This window comes from Cimex lectularius, unplaced genomic scaffold (assembly GCF_000648675.2).
Source record: "Cimex lectularius strain Harlan isolate CLEC.00 unplaced genomic scaffold, Clec_2.1 scaffold81, whole genome shotgun sequence".
NCBI classification, from domain to species: Eukaryota; Metazoa; Arthropoda; class Insecta; order Hemiptera; family Cimicidae; genus Cimex; species Cimex lectularius.
The window spans coordinates 153078-178269 of NW_019392692.1; the positions used below are offsets into that span (position 1 = coordinate 153078).

A 25192-nucleotide genomic window follows, 5' to 3' on the forward strand; every position below is an offset into this window, starting at 1 on the left:
TACCGTCATTACAATTAACTTCCACATTAAATCATAAATAAGTGTTTACTGTCTTGATTCCTTCTGGGAAGGTCGACGATGTGTATCATTCGAAAATTATGTGTATTTTTGTAATTTGGACGATTTTGATGATTTTTTTCTTATCTTAGATTTATCTTATCTTAGCTTATATTTTGAGCTGTCAGAAGCTTCTCGACATTTTTCATTGCCATTGATAGATTTTAGCGGCCTATTTTACACAAATATTACTTTTATGAGTATAAATTTGTTAATTATTTGTTTAGATTTTTTTTTACATTTACATTTCATATATTTGTAATTTTTTCTATATGATTTGTATGAACTTTACAAAGTTGAATTAAGTGTATTTAAAAATCGAATTTTCATTCAATATTTCTTCTGTGGAACACAAACCAGAAAGGTCACTTTTATTAGGAGAACGGACCAATCTTTTGTAGATGGAAACAAATCCTTAGTGACTTATTCGAACAAATTACCTAATGATTACGAAAAACACGATAAAAATCGATTAATAACGTTCAGAGAAAAACTCTTGAAGCGTACAAATATGATTTTTCAGGAGAAGAAAAAACTGACAAAGACGCATATGTGTCGGTTACATGTGGTCTATTGGTTTGGTGTTTTTGTGGAAATGGATCGTGTAAAAAGAGTTTTTTCAAAAAACACAAAGAAGGTGTTTACTGGAAATCATTGTTTTTAGACAAAAGCTGCCGAAAACACGGAAACCAAGCGCCAAAGCCAAAAGGTAGATGGACATATAGAAGAAAATTGAATATAGATCATCAAGTGGAGCGTTCAAAAATGTATTATATTCAATAATTCTATATTTAATTTGTATATTTATGACTTGTAGATTTGTGTTTGTATTTGTACTTTTATATAAATTTAAACTTAGATTTGCATAATATTAATTTTATATTACAATTAATTAAGGTTTTAATTGAGATAAAAAAGTCAATGGCACGAGCGGGATTCGAACCAACGATCTTCGGCTAGATACGCCGCTGCTCTACCACTTGAGCTATCGTGACCTTGATCCACTCGGACACTAACTTCTCATCTCAACTTCACCATTTTCCGACCTCAATCTCTCTTTTGAATTTTCCCTCCTTTTTGCCATTTTTCAAATGTCGTGTAATCGGGTTGGATTCTCGACGACAAATGAAATGGCCACGGAGAGCTTTAGTGAACTTCATTTTAAACTTATTAAATTCACTAGGATCAAGGTCACGATAGCTCAAGTGGTAGATCATCGGCGTGTGTTCGAATCCCGCTCGTGCCATTGACTTTTTTATCTCAACTGAAAACCTTAATTAATTGTAAGTTTTTAATTGGTCATGCGGATCACGAAACTAGTGAATTGTGAATATTGTGTCATATCAATTTTCTTTCTAAAACTACATACATGCATTTATAATGGCATGCTGATATATATTTGATATGGTAACTGTACTATACGCATGTTAAAATATTGTACGCAACTATCACGTAACAATTTTATTTAAAAAAATGAATTTAGTAAACCCTTTATAAGAAAGTTAGTTTATTTTCTTACTTATGTTTATGTTTTTACATTTTTCACTTGTAGGTTCAATTTGGTACATTTACCGTTTCTAAAGTTGCAAAGACATCTTTGAATTCCTCGCAACATTTCAGATTATTTTAGTTTTCAGGTTTGATCAAAAATACATACTTACAATTAAAAATAAACAACAAAATTCGAGTGTCAACTTTTTTGCTTTCATTGTATATTATATTAAATGCAGTGAGGGCTAGGAATGTTTTAAAAAGTCTAATATTTACCAGGAAAATTATTACAACTAAATAAAATTCTGCACTCGGTTCAAAAGGTTCTGGGGTATTTCATGTGTTCATTCCTGTTACTGTGTTTATATTTTCAACTTTGAAAAAAAACGCTTTGACTTTGTGTTTAAAAAAGGCTGACCCAGAAGGTTAATTTTTTAACTTTTTTCCGATAATTAATGAAAGAAACAAACAGTCTGGAAAGAAGCCGTTAGCCAGGCGGGTGCGGGGCAATTGGAAACCACTTATTTCCCGAGCAACTGCTAAGAGTTAATTATCACTTACGTGAGCGATTTATTCCTCTTATTTATGATTTTGTATGTAATTTATGTTCTTGCCACTTGCACTGTTTTCAATTCTATTCCGATCTCCAAAATATTCTTTGTTTTTCTATTTGATTCAACGGGAATGTAAATTCTGCGGCATAAGTCCAACGACGAATAAAACCGAGTGGAAACCACCAAAAATGTGCGGGCGTATTGTATTTTTTTAAAGTAAATTTTAAATCGTATAAATGCTAAAAATATGCGTTTTATTTTTACGACCGTTACGTATTTATAATACTGTCGTTTATTGGTTAAATTTAAGTGTTATTATATGTACATTTTATCAGCGAAATACGTAAACACAAATAGAAGGTATCTTCATAACAATAATAATAAAAAAAGTTTATTAATTTTATACTCTGCTTCTTTTTCTGTTCTACAACATTAATATCTTTCAAGCAGTATTATTATTTAATGTGGGAGATAGAAAAATATTTATGGGGTGTAGTTGGTTTAATTAATATTTGTATATTTGAAATATAAAACTGTAGGTCAGTAATTTACTTATTTATATAGATATGTACAGTTTATTAAGCCGACAGATTTATCCGTTACGAAGGGATACTAGAGACCTCCATTGTACATAAACAACAAAAAGCTACCAATTTCTACTGAAGTCAAATACCTGGGACTATATCTCGACAGCAGACTGAATCGAATCCCCACAACAGGCGTAAAAAACAACAACACAACACAAAACTTGGACTACTATGAAGACCACCAAATCCTACTGTCCGCACAGACCCAAATGCGTGAAATGTGCTGGAGAGCACATGAGCCAAGACTGCACCAAGAAGCGTGACACGCCAGCCACCTGTTCATTATGCAAAGGACAACATCCAGCCAATTACAAAGGTTGTATTGTCCATAAAGAACTCCAGCGTCTATGGAAGTCACCACACGTCTACGAGCATCCAACAGCCCAGCAGAAAACTACGCAGCCAGCCTACTAACTAAAAGTTAAAAGTTTAAACGAACTTTTAGCCAGTCGACCTCCAAAATCCTTCCTCCGAGGTCCAACACCAAAACTGCTCATCTTTTGATCTCAATATTCCTTTTGCTCAGGTAGTAACGGGAACCCAGCCAACTTCACCTTCTGTCTCTTATCCTTCCCGCACTTTCTCCACACCTCAGTCAAACTTAGCTCCCACAGTAGATATCACTAATCTATTAAGTTCCTTCCTCAATGACTTCAAATCACTAATCACGCCTATTCTAACTCTCTTTACTACAGTAGTAAACAACCTCCTTCCTAATCATCACCTGTAATGGTCCCAACCCAAAACTCACTCACTTACCATCCTCCTCTGGAACGCGAACGGACTAACTAAAAGAAGACAGGAACTTAAGATACTTCTTCACGAAAAACGAATTGACGTCGTATTGATTTCAGAAACTCACTTCACAGACAGGAAAATTTTTCATCTCAAACTACTTAACATACGTGACTAACCATCCTGATGGGACTGGACATGGTGGAACTGCAGTAATGGTTCGCAATTCCTTATGCCATTTCCAAACACCACTCAATCCAACTCCCTTCCTCCAGGTAACCGCGATCACTCTTCTTACGGGGCCATTTTCATACACCAACGCAACAGTCTACAGCCCACAAAACCAGATAGTTCAAGAAAACCACTTTATGTCTCTCCTTTCAATCCTCGGACGTTGATTCATGTGCGGTGGCAATTTTAACGCTAAACACCCAAGTTGGGGCAGCCGTGTGGCGAACCCGCGAGGCCGACTCCTTCACAATGTAATTTCTCGAACCAATTTTTCCATCCTCGCACCTTCCCAACCCACCTACTGTCCAACTTCCCCAAAGACCTGACCTGCTGGACTTCTTTGCTCCAACATTTCATCCCTATACTCCGACACATACACCCTAGACGACCTCTCCTCCGACCCTGTTGTCCTCATTTTAGACATACACCCTAAACTCCACCCACCTCGACCCTCCCTGACCAACGGACCAATAGACTGGGACTTTTTTCGAGAAACACTTGAACAAAAACTGAACCTAAATACTCTCCTCGAAACCGCTCAGCAACTAGACGACAACGGAGAACACTTGACTAATTCAATACAGCAGAGCATGTGGGACATACATTAGGACAAGAAGTACTGCAACTCGACCACACAATTTACCCCTCCAACTAAGACACCTGATATCCCTCAAACGCCGAGCAAGAGCTCGATGGCATCACACTCGTTACCCCTCTGACAAAAGACTTTTTAATCGTTTGACTAAACATTTATCCAACGAACTGCAAAATTACCTAAACAACCAATACTCGACTTATACCCAATCACTAACTACTGACGACAATTCACTATGGACTGCTACAAGAAAAATCCTGAAATATAAAACCACATCTCTTCCTCTCCAACGGGCAGATGGAACTTGGACCAAATCCGAATAGGACAAAGCCCAACGCCTAGCCCAACACCTCTCTGCAGTATTCAATCCACACCCAGACACCCAAGATCTCCACCATTCTTAAAAAATCCTTAATGAACTTCACGAACCATTACTTCTCTCCCTTCCTCCAAAACCTTTCTCTCCTAATGAAGTCAAGCAGGCCATCTTAAACCTTTCCAAAAAGAAATGTCCAGGTTACGACCTAATCACTTCCATCATCCTATCCCAACTAACTAAAAAAGCCATTATCTTTACAACCTACCTATTCAACGCTGTCCTACGTACAACCCATTTTCCCACCTGTTGGAAAGTTTCTTCCATCAGGATGCTCCCAAAACTTAAGAAACCAAATCACCTTCCTAGCTCCTATCGACCCATCAGTCTTTTCCCCATTATTGGTAAAATACTGGAAAAGCTCCTATTGACCCGCTTGTCCAAGGAAATTCCTACAATCACCAATTCGGCTTTCGGAGTACAACAAGCACAACGCATAATCGACGTTATTTCTACATCCCTTGAGCTAAAACAGCATTGCCCGGGTGTGTTCTTGGATGTACACCAAGCCTTTGACCAAGTATGGCACTCTGGGCTGCTGTGGAAGCTCAAGAACATCCTACCAGCAACCTATTACCTTATCCTAAAATCCTATCTTAACGATCATTACTTCCAAGTATCCCACAAAAATGCATTGTCTCCTATCCATACTATTCTTGAAGATGTCCCACAGGGCAGCGTGCTCGCTCCTTTCCTTTATTCAATTTATACCTCCGACCTACCTACGCAACCTAACATTGTCACCTTCACCTTCGCCGATGATACCCGAATCCTTTCTCCTGATCAAGATCCTGTCAGAGCTTCCCGTAATCTTCAAAATCAACTAAACATCCTAGAATGCTGGCTCCGTCGGTGGAGAATCATGATCAACGACACCAAATCAACAAACATAATATTTACGCTAAACAAGAAAACACTCCCACCAGTATACCTCAACAACGGTCCCATCCCAATTGCGAACCATGTACGATACTCGGACTCTACCTCGACAAACGACTGACGTGGAACCCCCATACACGATTTAAGCGCACAGACTGTAATATACGATTTTTCTTGCTTAAACTACCACTCGACAGACGATCAAAACTCTCACTAACATACAAAAGAAAACTTTACATTGCCCTCCTGGCCCCCATTTGGACATACGGATTTGAACTTTACGGGACTGCTAAGCGTTCTAACCTCAATCGAATCCAATCCCTTCAATCTAAAATCCTCAGAACAATAGTCAACGCCCCTTTCTGTGTATCCAATCACACCATTCATACCGAGCTAAATGTCCCTTTTGTTACCGAGCTAGCCCAATCCCGCTACAAAACGTTCCATTCCAAACTACCCCATCATCCGAACCCTTTCGTCAAAAACCTGTCATCCACCACATTACCTAATAATCCCAACAGAAGACTGAAGCGTCGGTGGCCTCGCGACAACCTTAACGTTGACATCGATCTCCTACGACGGAGTACATCTCGCTCATCGTATTGATTTACTAACGGCTACCATCACTGGATGGTAATTGTTGAAGATTTCATGCTACCGTTAATATGTTTATATGTAAATATTATCTTTTTTACTTGTTGCGTCGAAGAATGCAGTTGTAAAAAATAAATAAAAAGTTTAAAAAAACATTTTATTATATATAGTAAAAATCAAAATTTTTTTAAACGTAAATTTCATATTTTATTAATTAAGTTTTGAACTACCGTAACCAAATTGTACGTAATTTAAGCGAATGTCGTTTAATGTATCTAGGGTTTTATCTTTATATGAAAGTCCATAATTGAAAGAAACAAATAGTTTTAGTTAAATATTGATTTTAAACAAGCAAAATACAAATTATAGAAATAGAATATTAGATAATAGAAATTAGAAATTATAGCGATAGTGTTCGTTGAATCTGTTTTCTGTTTTTCTTTGTGCACGTCTTACTAAACGTTTACTAACTCAACGTGTAATATCAGTCCTTTTCTTTTGTCTTGTTCGTCTCTCCCCAACAATATAGGGCTTCTTATACTGTGGAAGGTGTCCTTATTGCTATTATGTATATATTAAAAAAATAATAACAGATGACCGTAATTTCTAAAGGCGTGAATGTAACAACAGTCTTTTTAATTTTTTATCAACTTGACATCTTCATTTCTCATTTGTAAGAAAACCTAAGTGAATGGCAATATCGTATATATTTACTCTTTAATTCCGCTGGTGGAATATATATTTCTTTTTATGTAGCCGGAGGGAAGTAAAAAGTTGTGTAAAGGAAAGGCAATTCATTTAAATGTAAATTCGGTGGGTGTGGTTGGACGCGGCCAAGTTCCTCACCACTTCTCGCAACCGCTCCCTCATTTTTGACGAGAGTAAAAATTAGCCGGCATTGTTCCTCGGCCAGAACTTACAACCAAGTCCTAATTCCTCGTTGTTTCTCAGAGCGGACTTCGCCGGGCTTTTGGAGGGTTGTGGCATGATGGAGGGTAGGCCAGAGAGAGAGAGAGAGAGAGAGAGAGAGAGAGAGAGAGAGAAAATAAATAAAGAGAGCGACAGAGTGAGAAAGAGGGAGAGGTTGAGGGAGTGGGAGAGGGAGAGGAATAGAGAGAGGAACAATTAGATTTTTTACCCAGACATCAACTCGGTGCATTGTTCCTCACTTACTGAAAGGGGGCATTAATTATAAAAACGTTTCTGAGAAGGGGCCTTCAGGCAAAGTCATTAGAGGCTTTATTGGTATTTAAAAGGGGCGCCGGGTGAGGGAGGAAAGAGCGTGTTTGCACAAGTTTTCCCAAACAGAGTGTTAGGAGAACCTTCCTCATCCCTTAGTACTAAGTGACGTTAAATGCTAACTATATACGAACTCAAAAAAGATAACAGAAAATAAATTTGATGTGATTAAATTAAAATAAAATTGGTTAATTCAAAAGTCAACAGATAATATTCAAACTCAGATTGATAAAATAACAATTGATAATTTCCTATTAAAGCGTGCTTAAAATAGATAAAATGTTGAACATGTAACACAGTTTTCTAAGCCAGGCCTTTTTCTCACTTTAGGTTAAAGATGTAGAAAGTGAAATAGAAAGAGCTCTGTCTTGAAATGGAACATCATCGAAAAATCTTCCTGTATATAAAATTTACACAAAAATACTCTACCGGTAATTAATTTAAATTTTCTAATTTGAACATGACGTCAAAGTTCGGCTACACTTTTATAAAGCAGAAATTATTTACATCAACTATCTATTTGCGATTGTTATGTCCGTGATCTCTGTTGGTGTTTTGCATTTATTAGCATAAGTATAACCTTATTCCTTTCTATGGTATAAAATGTTTATTGTGTTCATAAGCTTCTTCATAATGTTCATTTCTTTTCTTCTTGTTCATAATGTCTTCATAAACAGAATAAACAAAAAATAATAAAAATAATATAAAAAATTAAATAAATAAATANTATATATATATAAATGTATGTGGGATGATGACGTGGAGTGTGATTGGTGGTGGGGACGTGTTGTGACGGATGAGGCGGAGTGGAAAGGAGGTTACAGAGAGTCACGAGGTAAGAAGATCCGAAAGACGAAAAGACGTGTGAAGTTTAAGTGAAATTTAAAGTTGTTTGTAATTGTATAAATTATAATAAATTTGTTTACTTTTTTAATAAAGTAAAGTTTAAATTGAACAAGTCGTTTGTCCAGCCCCGACATATATATATATATATAAATTAATCACTGGTTTATAATTAAATTCTTACAGTATTTATTAATATAATATTTGATTGAGTTATAATTCCCGATTTTCGCACGTGACAAATAATTGAGCAGCATTAATAACCAACTTCTCATTTGAACGTCTTAATGGCCGGGGAACTGGGGGGTTCAGCCGTGCATTTCATGTCGAGAGACATGGCTGTAGAGCTCCTTCAACCTGATGATGAGCAATAGGCTCGAAATCCGAATCTTTGAAAACAACTTACTGTGAGTAGGAAGTATCTTTAAAAAAATATTTAATGTGTATATTCTTGCAAAAATTTAATACTGAAGAAGATATTTCAAATTAAGATTTGAGTAAAACGGCAACCTACCTTCGATCCAACTGGTTTATACCCTATTCGGTAATAAATTATCGGTTTATGTGTTACTGTCTGTGATTAATTACCACCGCTCACTGATATTAGAGTCGATTTGATTTACGAGCAAGGCCGTGTTTGCCGACCATTAGCTCTCGCCGAAGAGCTAGCTAGAAGGGGGAAGGCTCCGAGCTGAGTGGGGGTTGTTAAGAAGATTTGGACAACAGTCATTACCCCGGACCCATCCCCAGGACCGCATCCAGCATCCACCCTTTGTTTAATCAGTATTCTAATTGATAAGAGTCATTCTGTAAAATAAACCCTTGCCAAAACAGCATCCGCGTAATTAAACTCTTCAAACAATGAAGGTTAATTAGAATGCAAAGATTGGTTAAGTGAGTTTTGCTTTCTCTCAGCTTCCATTCGAGCAAAGGTTGTGAAAGGGAAAATACGAATTCTCACGAAACGTCACCTTCTAAACACATTCCAACTAAACTTTCCTTAAAATATCTAGGTGATTTCAATTAATGTAGTGTCATTTTTAGAAATAGTGAATGGGGCTCTAAAGATTCACAGCTGACATTCAAACCAAAGCACAGATTAATTAAGTAATATTGAATTAAACATTTGTAACACCAGCTCGAAAATTTGAATAAACAATTATATCCGAATGGTACTATATCAGTCCTTTTCATCTTCTTTTCCATTATGAGTTTCGTTTGTGTTTCTTAACAAGTTCTTCTTACTTACTTAAACGTACTTACTTATTGTTAATTTACTTAAACGATGTATTTTACTTTTTACTAACTGAAACTATATTTTAAATGTTAACGTTGTGTTTAGCTGTCGTTTTGTACACAAAAGTCATCCACCTCTGTATCTTTCTGTGATATCTGTTTACAAATCTTTGCAGTTTACATCCTAAATATGCCTGTTCTGTATTTTAAGGTTTGTTTTCCTTGTTTTAAAAATATTTGGCAAAATACTCACGGACGACGTGCATGTGTGCACTGACGAGTTTGGTATGGAAATGCGGAGCGTCGGATGACACTTCGCACCTGTACTTGCCGGCCAGTTTCATCTGGACGTCTCTCAGCACCACCCTGTCCGGACCGGAAGCATTTATCTAAAAGAAGAAATTTATATTTAACAAAAATGGATTAACAAGCATGGAAAGAATTTGAAGTGTTTTTTGTATTAATCCGGATTAGCCTTACGTATTTGCAGTGTCAGTGGAGGACTATGTTGAAATATGTTGTTAAACCAACATTGCTAACATAGACATGATTTTTATCATCTTCGTAATTTCCAATCTGTTTTAGTCTGGAAGACCCATTAAGAATGTCTACTTTATGGTACCTAATTGTCATTTGCAGTCTTCTGACTCACTATGGGACAAGAAAACTAAGTACAACAGGCATCAATTGCAATGCTTTTCTTTTGGCATTTTTTGTGTAAGGTTTTTCTTCCGAGGATGATATTCTGACAACACCAGCACAATAAAGCATCGTTCTTGGCACCGTCCAGCAGTTGGTGATGCTGAATTACTGATGAGTGTAAGTATTCGTATGATAACTTTGGCAAACCATCCGCCATATTTAGCGATCAATATTAGGTTAGGATTCTTAGAAATCGTGAGATGAGGTCTGGTGTGATGTAGGTTTCAGAAAAACATTTTCTTTATCGTGCCAACGTTTCGATCTTTATTGAGATCATCTTCAGGGCCTGGGATATACAAACATTGTTTTCATATAACAATTACATTTTGGATGTGGAAAAGTGAATTTATACAATGCAAAATATATTTTTTATATATTCAATCAAAGTATTTCTACTCACTCAAAGTGTTTGTCTTCTGTGTAATTGTGCCATTTTTGCGTGAGTGCCAGTGAGATTTTGCTATTTTGTGTTTATAAACGTTGGATTTTGAAGGGGTGGGGAAGGATGTCGGTATAGGAAAGACGTTTTTGTATAAGGCGTCGGCTTCTTTGAAGTGAAAAGAGCCGACGAATGGAAAAAATGTTTCAGGATAATATAGAAAAGGATAAAATAGGAAAAGGAAAGCTAAATTGTTGGGAAATTAAACTATGTGAAAAATATTTGATGTGTGGAATGTAGGTATGTTATCTGTATTGAATTTGATTAAAGATATTGGCTTAGCTGCGACTGAGTTTACATGTATCTGTTCTGTAATTGATGCGTGTTTATCCCTGTTGATATAAACCATTTCTAAAAAATTACGTTTATGTTTGTTTTGTGTGTAATACTTTTGGAGTTTTGAAGTCGAAATTGGGTCAGCGATTAAATTGACATGTTCGAATAATTCACGTTTCTCAAACATTACCAGTGGCGGAAAATGTTCATTTTTCTCGGACGATGCTGTAGGTAGAAACAATTCAGTATATACATTTGGACAGTAAAGGAAAAGTATGGTAATTCCTGTAACAGGAGGGTTTTAGTGTCCAAACTATCCTCTTGCTGTGTCGGACTACGGGTCAAAAATCATCTTAAAATACACTTTCATATTATTATTAGAAGTCTTTTCAGAGGATCTTCGGAAGAGGTCAAAACAGAGAAAACTTCCTTAACAATTAAAACATGAAAAAACAATAATTACAACAATAATTGGATATCTAATTATTGTTGTAATTATTGTTTTTTCATGTTTTAATTGTTTGTTTATGTGATAATAAAACAGGCCCTGAAGATGACAGTATAAAACTGTCGAAAGCTCGGCAAAAACCGTAAGGAAGTTTTCTCTGTTTTGACCTCTTCCGAAGATCCTCTGAAAAGACTTCTTGTATCCAGCAGGTCGATAATCTAGTTCATCGTTATATTATTATTAATTAGAAAGTCATAGGTACGGTAGGATTTGAACCCAGTAGAGTAGTCTACCAAATACGAGTCATATACCTTAATCACTGCCACCGCGGTCCGATATTGCATTCTGTCTAAACTGTCTGCAAATACGACGATAGCCGACGTTGTACTTTAAAAGAAAGATCACTTTTTAAAACGTACAAACTTGACGGTATTGGATTGTTACAAATTGATACAATTTAATGCTTAAAAAGGAAAATGTCAATTTTGATATAACGTAACAAAATATTCACACATAGGAGTCAATTTTGTTACATAATTTGCGTTTGGTACAGAAGTATGGGAGGAATTCGTTCTAAGTTCAAACGTTCTAGGTTTCCTTTGAAAAAAAAATTCAATAGTGATTTGTACCAACAAAGCTTTATGTTAACGAAAGCAGATCAGATTTGATGCAAGAAAATAAATAATTAATCGGATTTTAACTGTTCGTGAATTTTTCAGCTTTTGCGCACAGGTCATTATATTCCCAACTTGTAACATGATAAAGGTGACATCGTAAATCCCGGAATATCTAATAAGGAAAGTATGATATATTGAAATATAGCCCTTCTTCAATATACAGTTAAATAATAATAATTGTAATATATAAACCAAGTGACATGGACAGCTCTGTTCTATGGAAAAGTGAAAACAATGCATTTCTAGACTATCCTAACTTTTTTTATTTATAATAAATGTATTTTTAATTAACCTTGGTGGAAAACTAATAGCGTTTGTTATTTATTTTTTGATAATGACAACAATTATTTTTGTACTGAATGGAAAAACTGCATTATACACACGGACTACTAGATCCTTCTATTAGTCTATTAATTGCCGTCTATTAACTGTCAATACCGAATAAAAACTAACAATAATCTGAATGTAGATCAGCACACAAGTTTTACAGACGCGTGTTTATCCAAGCAAGGAAACTATACACCATGTTCACTCGGGAACAATGAAACAACTTTGATGAAACAGGATCCTTGAATTGAAGATCGGTAGGGAATAATCGAGAACATCCAAGCAACAAAAAGACGGTACTTCAAGTTAGATCTAGAGTAAATTACGGGAAAAACACGCTCTCGACGTAACAAGCACTCCTCTTTTCAGAAGGTTTGTACTATTTTGGAGTGGATTTGCTAAGGAAATATAAAATAAAATAAGGAAATATAGTTATCTTTTTAAATAAAATACCAACAATGTTCCTAAAATTCGGTTAGTAATTTATGAAGTATAAATGACATATTTGCTTTGGGCAATTGGACCAGTCTTGGATAATCTACTTACAAATCGACCGACCAGTCAAAGCATTTAAGCCGGTTACGATAAGCGGTTTGGCCCTGTAGGGTCTCGCTGGTCATCCTGGGGAGTTTATTTACAATTTGACTATTGTCAGCAATCTTAACGATCATCCTCTTATATAAGCTGGCTGCTCATAACCAGACGATGTGTAATCTATTTAATCTTTTTAAAGGATAAAATATATCTTTTCTACCTTTTAAGCTCTAGAAATGAATGTGGGAATCATGTACATCTTTGAATCAAATGTATTACATATCTATAACCTATTATTATGCATTTCTTACATGACCATAATATAAAATTTCAATTTGTACTCATACAGAACATAAGTTTGTTGAGTTGGAAAACATGGAAATTTTAATAGCAGCATAAGTGATTTTCAAATTAGTAAATTCTATTTGAAAAGATTGACTGTAACTAAATATATTCGCGACGAAAATAACATATCTGCGTGATTGCCGCTTAATTATTGGCTGCTTTCAAAAGAAAGATTAGTTTGGGCGTGTCCGATCATTGTCAACTGTCTACCTCAATTTTGTTGGTATGTAAGACGCATTTCAATTTATTTACGAACGCCAAAGTTTTAGCATTACATGCAGTTTATAACTTCCCAAACCCTGGTAAATTTCATACAGGCGACTACTTTATCTCCCTGAGTGTAGGGGCCTCGCTCGCCAGAGTCAAAACTACCGGATACGCTCCGGCCGCGGTTTCGTCTAAAGTGGAATTTCTAACCACCCCCTAGAGGAACCTACCTTCGTTAAAGGAAGCCCATGCGGGTACCACCAAACAACAGGCTCTTCTCTAAATAGCCGGCAGGGTACTCACCTACGGCCAACGACGAATCCATGCCCACATAGAACGCTTTTGGTATTGAAACTGAAGCCACTGTGCTATCCCATAGTACAGCTGGTTACGCACCCTCCCCCATCTATGCAGACATGATCAGGTACTCTAACCCACGGGTGCCGATCATCTAGCACCCGCCGTCCGCAGCCAGCTAGCAAGCTAACAACTCCCTTCACGCATTTCTGGGGACTGGGTAGGCGTAGTAATTGCATCTCGCATACTATACGCTTCTTTCATCCTATCTTCAAAATGTACGTGGAGGGTGTTTAAGGAGATCATGCGCCGCAGAAAACACGAATACAGCTTGTGCTTTATTAAGGGTCTCACGTTCTCAAGGATACATTATTTTGAAACCCTCCATTGCAACGAGGGTTGGGAAGGGTCTGTTGGAATTTCCATGGAGCACCCACTCCACAAACTTGGGAATTGTTTTGAGAGTAAAAGGACATAACGAGGACCAAGCTCAACTTTGCAGGATACACCCAAGCCTCTAACACGATATACCGCTCATTGTTACCTGGCCCATAATTATTAAAGTACGGCTCGGTTGAGGGATAATGGAGATGAGAATGCTAATCGTCCTATTGACCACCACATCTCAAAGGGATGTTCCGCCCTAAGGGGAAAAATTGGTTGAAATACGCTTGCCCCAACACGCATCTCTAAAAACCTGTTCGATGAAAATTAAGCTTCTCCACACATCTAGTCCTGCGGGAATAACCCACCCCTTTCTATGGCCTTATGCCGTTTCTTCGACAAGAATCCTAGGGGCAAATAGCCTCACCGGGCACGGCCGAACACCTTTTCAGGATACATCCGCTCCACCCCAGAAGCCAAGGGCACCAAATTTATTTGCTACATCTACTGACAATGAGCACTGCCGTCCCCAGGGCTTCGCAAGTTCACCTCTTCAGGATAAACCCGCTCCATCCCAGAAGTCCTTCTGCCATCTCCAGTGAACGAACAGGCTGCTGTCCTCTTTTCGTTCGGTCTCCGGAGAGGCCTTAACGGTGGCGCCACGAAAAGACAAAAGGCCGCTGGAACGGGATAGGTTATGAGTTGCACTTCACCGTTCCCATCCACTACCCCGTACGTATTCAAGGGAATCCGTCAGTCCGCACGCTGTACGCTTTGAATGGTATTCTTTATTTTTGTATTAAGCATATAAAAATATACACGGAATGCGATATTAATTTTCATTGAAATAAGTAGTTTCACTATTAAAAATTACAGTTTTGCACAAGAAATGGTCTAAATGGCAGTTGAGCCCATTCCTTCAATGAAATTGGAAAGATAAATGATCAAAATATTCTCAGTCTTCCTAATTTTCACTTTTTTAAGGTACCAATTTTCATTCTAAAATCTTCACCTATTTTCATTACATATAGTAATGCATTCTTCAGACCTTACGGAATAGAGCAACATAGGTTTAACTTTTAACTCTATTAGAAAGGCCCTTTCAGAGTTTCAGATGGCGGCCGGCCTTCGATTACCACAAATTGAATTATGAGCCACGCCCTTAAGTCTCCCCCTTCGTCCTTCGACATCGACTTCCACCCCTCATCGGCAAATAATTGTTAACCCCTTCCGCCCAACCGGAAAACCACCTTATTCCAAGATCCGTGTGACAATTTTTTTATCTCACCTCCTGAAGTTTAATCCATGTCGGAACAGCCTACTAGGAATACAAATGAACAACGTCGGACAAAGTAAAAAAGAAACTTCATTCCGTTACAAATTTAAATGAATTGGGTTCCGAGCCTATCTGGTGTTTAGGTCGACAAATTGTTATTCTTCCGAATACCATTTAAATGTAATTTCGCATTAAACGCTTTCCACTTTCATTTCCAATGTTCGTCATTCCTTTAGAGTTATTCAGTTTAAAATCAGGTCACGAAATTCCAATATTTTCTACAAAAAATTCTAATTTTTCTAATCTAAATTTCTCTCCTCACTTCCTCCTGGTCTGACAGATCTATCAGGTCACTATTTGCTCAACGTATATTTAGTACGGATAAATAAATAATCAATAAAATAAATTTGGTTAAAAAAATAAAAAAACTAAGTCTAATGACCGCAAATGACGAGGATGGGATGGCCAAATGTACCGGTAACGAACTAGGTACAGTAATTTTGTACGCTTCAAAAATGTATGAATTTTTTATGTTCGGTTAAATGTTTTGGGCAAATTTTATATATTTGTTGCTTCTTTATGACAAATCAGCTATACGTTGTTTCAGAAAAACCTTTTCTTTATCGTGCCAATGTTTCGATCTTTATTGAGATCATCTTCAGGGCTCAAATTGTTTGTTTTCTGTGTAATTGTGTCATTCTTGCGTGTCGTGTGGAGAGTGCCCTACATCACACCAGACCGCATCTCACGATTTCTAAATAAATATCGATTAACGGTCACTAATCACCACACATTTCTACACGAGAAGAACGAAGAATATGGGATTCTATGAACAAATTGCAACTACATATGGACACGAAGCTAAAAGTATACTGAAGGACATCGCCAACAATGAGAAGAAACTCGCATCGGCTCTCATTCAGAGAAATTTTTTGCTGAAATGCAGACAACACAAGGTATTTCCTAAGGGCACTCTCGACACGACACGCAAGAATTACACAATTACACAGAAGACAAACACTTTGAGCCCTGAAGATGATCTCAATAAAGATCGAAACGTTGGCACGATAAAGAAAATGTTTTTCTGAAACCTACATCACACCAGACCGCATCTCACGATTTCTAAATAAATATCGATTAACGGTCACTAATCACCACACACGTTGTTTATAATGGAAGATTAGTTTTAAGTAAAAATATAGTTCGTCCGATTTGATTTTTAAATTCTTTTATTTAAAAAATTTAAAGCGCAAAAAATGGCAATTATGTCTTATTATCTTACACATATGATTTTATATAATTATTATCATAACACATTTTCCTTTTAGTCCAGTACATCTTAATACCTCTTCAAAAACGATGACTTTGACCAGGAAACAAAATATACAAAAAGGATATAGAGAAAATAATAAGCTGTGTGGGGGGAGTTCCTGTCGTCGATGTCATATAATATTTTAATGGTAAACGTCTTCATAGTTCCAACAAACTCGATCAGTTTGTTTTGTCTTTTTGATTGATGCAATTAACTCTTCTTTTTCTTTAATAATTACACAAAAATTAGTAGCTACCACCCACTTTGGACGCTCTTTCCTGCTGTATTGGTCTGATGCATTTTGGCATTTCACCCTCTTTATTATGTATGTTTCTGGGCGATTTCTGTTGAATCTACATTTTTGATAAAGGATATATGTGGGCGTCATGTTTTGGTGTCTTTGCTGGAGTATGTCAGTTTTTTTATATTATTCCGGTCGGTGCTTGTTATCGTTGGCTCTTTGCTTTATTTATTTGTATAATGTTTTGAATGGCAGAAAAGTTAATTAATTCTGCCTGATCTGCCTGGTTCCTCTTTCATGGAAGTCTTACGCCGATGGAGCGAATCGTCAACGGAAGAGGGTGCTCTCGTGATCGCTTCCCTGGCGAAAGCGAGATGACAGCCGCGTGACGGTATTTGAAGTTTTTATTGCTGTTTTATACCTAATTTGTTAAATATATTAGTTAGTTTGTACGTTTCTTTTCTTATGCTTTTAGTATTTGTTTTGCTTCATTTTGCTAGCGCGTTTTGTATATTATTATGCTGATTGTGTTTGCTCCGTTATTGTGTGATATGTTTTTATTATTTCTAGTTCGTTGCTCTGTTTCTCTTTAATCGACTCTGCTGTTTTTAGTTCGTTTTTCATCTATTGTAGTGCTGCCATTTTAGAAATCACACAATTATAATTACAGTCCATATTTTCGTATTTTTATTATCAATGTTATCGAACTTAGGAACAATTGATTAAGTAAAAAAACTTATAACATTACTAATATTGATTTTCGACTTTGATAAAGGCAGGTTACCTACGCCGCAAGCGATTATGAGAGAGAATGAATAATGCTTACAAATAGACTTCTTTTGAAATTTATCGTTTTTTAAACGAGGGTATTTCACTTAGGAGGTTATGTGAACCCTAAGGATGTCGGTGTTGAAAAAAAGCCCATTTGTAAGTATGTCGGGATGTTTACCTTACAGTGATGAGCGCCGGGTCAACGCCTAAACCGCTAGGGGTGATTTGTTTTAAAATCAACTTCCAGTTTTCAATATTATTGATTATTTATTTCACCAGTCCAAGTCAAATTAAATCCCTTTCTTTAATTAGTAATGTTGTGGAAAGTATGTGTGTGTGTGTGTGTGTGTGGGTGTGTGAGAGAGAGAGAGAGAGAGAGAGAGAGAGAGAGAGAGAGAGACAGAAAGAGGGAGCGAGAGAGAAATTAAGAGAATGAAAGATGTGCGAGAGATAGAGAGATTGGAGACTGAGAGATATTGAGATATTCAACATATGTATATACATATATCATTAAATCGTTTGATCGATGGTGGGAATAGATATAAGACATTAATAACCAAATAGAAATGTTGGGAAATCCTGAAGGAATCAGTTTGAGATGACTCATCTAAAATTTTTATATAACTGTTTACGTATTATGTATATTTAGGTGAGTGTGTGGGGCTATGTGAGTGAGCGCCGTTACGCGTATTCACTATAAAAAATAAATAACAATACCTTTTGATATCCGATAACGCTCTTATTTTAAAATGTTTTGGTAGTCAGTTGAGCGGTGAGGATTAATATGAATTCATCGTTTTCAGGATAGCTTTCAAACACCTTTGAACGCTTTTTGGAGCTGACGTTGCTGATTAACGTGTTTGTTTTTCAAAGCAGTTTCGCAGATTCACCATATGTGAGATCCACCTTCCTAAATAAACACGATATTCGTCCCGACAAAATCGATGAGCGGAACCGAACTTGGGGGCTCAGGTTTTTATTGCGATTAAGCCCGATTTTCCCTCGCCATTTATCGAAACAGGCTGACAGTTTTATCGGGACCGTCCTGCCTTATAATCCACGTATAAAAACGTCATTAAGAAGGTCTTTTTTTTTACTTTATCAAAGCCGAATCCTTCCAGACGGTTGTCAAGTTAAAAAAAAAGAAATACTCTCAATCAATAAAATTTCAATTTTCATCTGACCATTTATCTTTTTAATAATTAGATACCTTCTACATTTATTTTTCACTTTAAAAAGCATTTCTATCTCTTTTTCTTCTCTGTTTCTCTCTCTCTCTCTCTCTCTCTCTCTCTCTCTCTCTCTCTCTCTCTCTCTCTCTCTATCTCTCTCTTCTATTAATACATGTAGGCCGTAGTTTTTTGGGAAATAACCAACATTGATTTTATTTTGTGAACCACTTTGACTGCGGTACATCGATTCTCGTTCCAGTATTCGATTCTTGCTCCATCCGCCCGCGATGCAAATACGTTCGAACGAAAGACAAACGAATTCTAAGTGCCATCGAATTTCGATTTTGATAGATGTGTCTTTATATGAAATTATGATATTTTTGTCTTTCTTTGATGTTGTCTGAATCTTTATTAATAGATAAAAGGGTTGTTTGGTATTTATCGTATTACAGTTTACAAATGAGCGAAAAAATGGGTCGCAAAATCGTACGTATAGTGTAAGTATTCATTATGTGAATGTTGGAAAATTAAATTTGCTAAACCTAAGTTGATAATTTTAAATTTTGTCTTAAAAATCAGGATAATTTGAAAGAAGAGAAAACAATCCATTCATCAATCTCGGCGTTATCTGCTCTTCACCTACAGTTTTTCACTATTATTATTAATTCAAATTTCATAAATACGAACATATTTTCAATATTGAAACTACTGGTTTCGTACATAATGGGTTGACACAAGAACAGATTCCTCCTTTTTTTCTATACATTAGAATTGTCATGAAATAAAATTTAAATAATTACACTTCTTAGCAGTGAAATCAGGTCCGAACCAATTGAAATGTATGATTAATTATTTATAATAATAATAAACCACATAATAGAGGCGTGTCATGCCTTTGCGCCATACAGAGAGCGTGTATGCATGCCGCCGGACTTAAGAAAAATTCTCGGGCATTGCAGCGAGTTTCAGGGTCCCCTGTTCGGCTTTTTAAGGGAAATTGTTTTTTTTTTTAATTGTATATAGTATGTCTTATGTGTTGTGTGTCTATATGTTTTGTCTGAGTGCATGTATTTATTAGCGTGAATGGCGAGGGGTGAGGGTGAAATATAACGTCATCATCACCCCTCGAACGATGAGAGCGTAAGAGTGTGTGTTCGGGGTCGACTATTTAATCGGAATATTTATAAAAGTACTCAATCGACCCCAATCTAGATTAGTTTGAGTATAGGAGTACTTGATATTCCTCCACCGACCAAACGGAACGAGTGTAATGTATGGATGTATTTATTTGTATGAATGTTGTGTTTGAACGGGTAAATAGAATATAGATATAGTTGGCGCTGAAATGACCTAGATGTCGGAAGCCCCAGTCAAAAAAATAAATAAATAAATAAAGTAGGAAGTTTATGGCCTGACAAACAGCTGAAGTCATTTCCGGCTTTCTGTTTGTTTTCTTTCTTTTTTCTTTTCTTTTGAGTGCATTTTTAAACTGCATCCATTTAAGCGTCTCGATCTGATTTCTGTCTCTCTGCTTTAAATGTGCACCACGGCGATATCCTAAAATGCTATCCTCTCATTTGTACCTCAGGTTGTCAAACACAGAATAGAAATAAAACGTACAATATATCGTCACAAACATAGATGTTTTGTTACATCCACTCCCCCAGAATACTCGATATTCCTCGGGGCGGGTTTGAACGCACTCCATTCTCGCTAATAACTTAATTTTACTCTCCAGATCTCACACACTCACCCCAGAATACTCGATATGCCTCGGGGCGGGGTGATAAGCAATCCGTTTCTTTCACGCTAATAAATTACATTCATTCCAATAAATTAACACAAACACAACATTCGATAGAAACATACATAGAAGTCTGATCACATTCACTCCCTCAGAGTAATCGATGTTCCTCGGGGTGGGGTTATAAGCAACCCCTTATTTTCACGCTAATAAATTACATTCATTCCCTTAAATTAACACACACACAACAGTTGATAGAAACATAGAAGTCTGGTCAAATTCACTCCACCAGAGTACTCGATATTCCTCGGGGCGGGGTTGAACCCATTCCACTCTTGCATAACTTACTTTTACTCTCCAGCCGTCACACTCACCCCACAGTACTCGATATTCCTTCGGGCGGGATTAAATAACCCCTTCGTTAATATAATTTAATAATATAATATTTAATATTATTAAATATTAAAATACTTTCCGATGAAATTGATCTCGAGCAAAGGATATACTAATATTATTGCTTATTTACGGATTTAAAAATAATACAGAAAAATAATATTCAGCCATAGCATTTTGTTGGCAAATCATTCGGCGGAAATAAAAATATAAAAAACTCCATTGAAAAGTATTTCTTGTCGTAAATTCGTTTTCCATCCCGACAATAGACGAAGGCTAATGTGCTCCGTTTTGTAATGTCCTTTTTTGAAAACAAAGTTTGTGATAGATATGAATTGTTAGAATATATTTTGCTGTAGCCAAACTTTATATTTGTAAAGATGAAACCCACGAAGACTGAGTTAAATTCGAATTGCTCAATATGTTTCAACTGTGGTGTGTGTGTGTGTGTGTGTGTGCGCGCACGCGCGTTTGTGAATTGAGTAACTATTCCATTAAAAAAAATCAGGAATGATTTAAGACTGTACCAACTCGCGAAATATTTAAGTACGATATAAAAAAGTTGGAAAGAAAGTTTTTAATTTAATCTGTTTTAATGAAATTTTGAACTGTACAATCGGAATTTTAATTTTTTTTATTGTGTTATTCCCGGCTCTTCACATGCTTTCCAATCTCGGGTTTTTCCTTTATTCATCTGCAGAACGGGGCCCACGAAGAACGTACAGGCTACCCATGCCTTCTGGATACGGTATGTTGGTTTTTTTTTGTCTCTTATATTTAGCCCTTGCACACGTGGCACTATGCTCCTAATTACAAAAAATAGCCTAAACTAACTTTGGTGGCACTCGCAATATAACTGAGAAACAACCCTTAAAATTAATATAAAAGATGCTACGTATAGTCGAATTTACCAAAAGCAAGCACCACTCACTAATATTCGATATAATAAATGAAATATAAAAAATAATTGAATTTTAACGAATCAACCGGATCAGTACATAAACTCTAAATTTCTCTTTTTCAAAAACATTTTGTGACAGAAAGAATTGCTTTTAGCACTGGTTAGTGGAATCCTGAATTAATTCCTTTGTGAAGTGTCCATATAATAAATTTTTTCAATTAAAAAATCCAAAAACGTAGAGCATATTTGATGGAATGTCCAGTAATTGGAAATAATTGTTTAGTAAAGTAAACAGATTTGTCACGAGAGATGAAAGGTTATTAGAAGTCCATTACAGTTCGTGGTCCGATTGACAAATTAACTTTTTTTCAGTTAATTAATCTTTATGAAAAGTATTGGTCGAGATAAAAAAGTCCGTGACACGAGCGGGATTCGAACCCACGGCCTTCGGTTAAATTCGCAGCTGGTCTACCACTTGACCAATCGGGACTTCGATTCACTCGGAAACCAACTTCCCATCTCCATAATTACCTGACGCTGATGTTTTTATCTCAACCAATACCTTACATAAAGATTAATTAATTGAAAAAAGTTATTCGGTCAATCGGGCTGACTTTTTTTATTGGACCAATAATTTTCTAAAGATTTTTTTTTTCATAGTACGAATTCTTGTGTGTTCCAATTGGGGGTTATCGGGAAAAAAGGGCCAGAGGCGACGGTGGGAATCGAACCCACGACCGCGGCGTGAGAGTCTCTCATGCTAACCACTCGGCTACCGCGGTCCCCTTTCTAAAGATTAATTAATTGAAAAAAATTATTAGAAGTGTCCGTTGCGGAAGCTCCATTCCTACAGTGTAGGATCCGTTGGCCGATCGGGTGTTCGTAGCCTCAACGTCTTCCCACCATTCACGCCAATAAATACATTCATTCAGGGTAGTATCTTGCAAGTCATGTCTATAATTAATTCTGAGGAACCATCATGATTTTCTGCGACAAATGAAATGGTCACGGAGAGCTTTCGTAAAGATTACTTCAGTTTAATTATTAAATCCATTACAGTTCGTGGCCCGATTGACCAGTTAACATTTTTTAATTAATTAATATAAACGTATTGGTTGAGATAAAAAAGTCAGCGTCACAAGCGGGATTCGAACCCACGGCCTTCGGTTAAATTCGCAGCTGATCTACCACTCGAGCTATCGTGACTTCGATCCAATTGGACACCAACTTCCCATCTCAACCTCACCTCTCTAATTTCCCTTCTTTTTACCATTTTTCAAATGTCGTGTAATCTATTTGATTCTCTGCGACAAATGAAATGGTCATGGAGAGCTTTCGTAAAGATTACTTCAGTTTAATTATTAAATCCATTACAGTTCGTGGCCCGATTGACCAGTTAACATTTTTTAATTAATTAATATTTATGAAAGGTATTGGTTGAGATTGTTGATTGTTGTTGATTTCACCCGATTGTCACATTACGCGCATTCATAATTAAAATTAACCTAACTGAAACTACAGATGTATATTCTATATTTCACAAATGCCCGTCCTTACACTTTCATGCCTATAGATACATTCATACATGAAGATAGTCACTTTGATATTCTGCCAGTGCTTATCCTCTTCCTATCCCACTACAAACATATTTATTCAGAAATCGTGAGATGCGGTCTAGTCTCATCTCACGATTTCTGAATAATTATCGATTAACGGTCACTAACCACCACACATTTCTACAAACATATATTAACGTAAACTACTTTGACAGCTCTGAAATGTACTCGATATACCGTTGCGGACTCGCCTGCACAAACTCGATACTAAATAAATACAGCTATATGTACCATACATAGCTATGACGGAATTTCTTGAAGAAGTGGTTGAAAATTGTCCAAATCATCTGCAAATTGTTACGGATGGTTTTCTCTTCGATGGTAACACAGATTGTGCCTTTTTGGGTAACACAAACCAATCCAACAAAATCCGCTCTTCCCAATTCATTCAACATTTATTCAGAGGAATTGACTGCTATAGAAAAAGCTCTTGAATACACGCGAATCGATAGTACTGATAGTACTGATAATGTAACCACAAATTGAAAATGAAGTAATTAAATCATGGCAGATGTGTACAGACAAAATCTTCGATTTAAAAATGCCGGAAACACTGTTATTATATGCTAGACTAATGGAGCTGTGGGCATTCATTATAACGAAACTATAGATGAGTTGTTGAATGAATCCACATTTTATGTCAAGAAGATTCCAAAAGTATCAGTAAAATCGTTCTCTTCTAAATATCTTTGGGAAAAACTACAATTAAGTAAGCGATGAACTACTATAGAGCTTTATACACAAAAGTTAAGGCAAAACCTTTTTTTTAGTTTTCGGAAGAAAGCAAGTCAAATGATTTTTATTCCACTATTTTAAGACCGAACAGGAGATGCGAAATCATCCCAAGCAATACTGGCATCTTTACTCTTTTAAAATCAGAGGAAACAATTTGTTGAAGAATGTTCTATGTCTTCATTACAAGTGACCCAATAAGTCTGGAAACTTTCTTACCTCGCTAGTACCAGTACGGCAGTTGTTTATTTACTACAATTTTTTAAAGACAGTTAACATTTATATGTAATTCAATATATATGCAGCGGGTTCTCAGGAGATGCTGTCAGGAGCGGTCCAGGCCTGCTCCAGTAGGATTGAAGGGTTAAATTGAACCTCCGTCATGAGGGATTTGGATCAAGGTGGTGCATGCAAATCCTTCACTTAAGAGAAAAATATTGGAAAGAGACAGTCACTACCTCTTTGCTCTGATCCGGGGAGCCCGGGGGGAGCTTCCTGGTGTTTCTCCTAGGGGTCCCTTCTTTCCTCTACCCGCTCGAGATCACTACGCACTTCAATGGCAATATTTCCAATTAATAAACAAATAAATAAATACAAAATCACATTCGGATAGAAGATTTTTGTTGTGAGTCTATTAGGAAGATAAAATTAGCGTCAAGTAGACTGGAAAAGTGATTTTAAAATTATTAGCAGATCGTATGCTTTTGGAATCTCCATATCCGTTATATAAAAATACATTTGAAAAAAACTGCTTTTTGCAAAAGGAATGGAAATAACCGGGTTTACTATCATAAAATTGATCTTAAAATATTCTCGGTTTTCTTGGTAATGCGTCTGACACAAAAGTCGCCGATATTCGAGATAACTGTAAAGTATCAGTTTACTAAAACTTTTAGAATTTTGTCGTAAATATTACACCCTTATTACACCCCTTATTATCCTTTCAATCACCGAGATAATTATTCAAAATGCAAATTAGAA

General features: G+C 36.4%; 1 protein-coding gene across 1 annotated transcript in view; it reads right to left on the reverse strand.

The window, feature by feature from the left end:
* The window catches only part of LOC106660788, a 666377-nt gene that overhangs the window by 132110 nt on the left and 509075 nt on the right, over positions 1–25192 (reverse strand). Inside the window, exon 4 of the mRNA XM_024225950.1 lies at positions 9671–9806. Coding sequence (XP_024081718.1) covers positions 9671–9806 — 136 coding nt within the window. The remainder of the gene's footprint in view (positions 1–9670; positions 9807–25192) is intronic.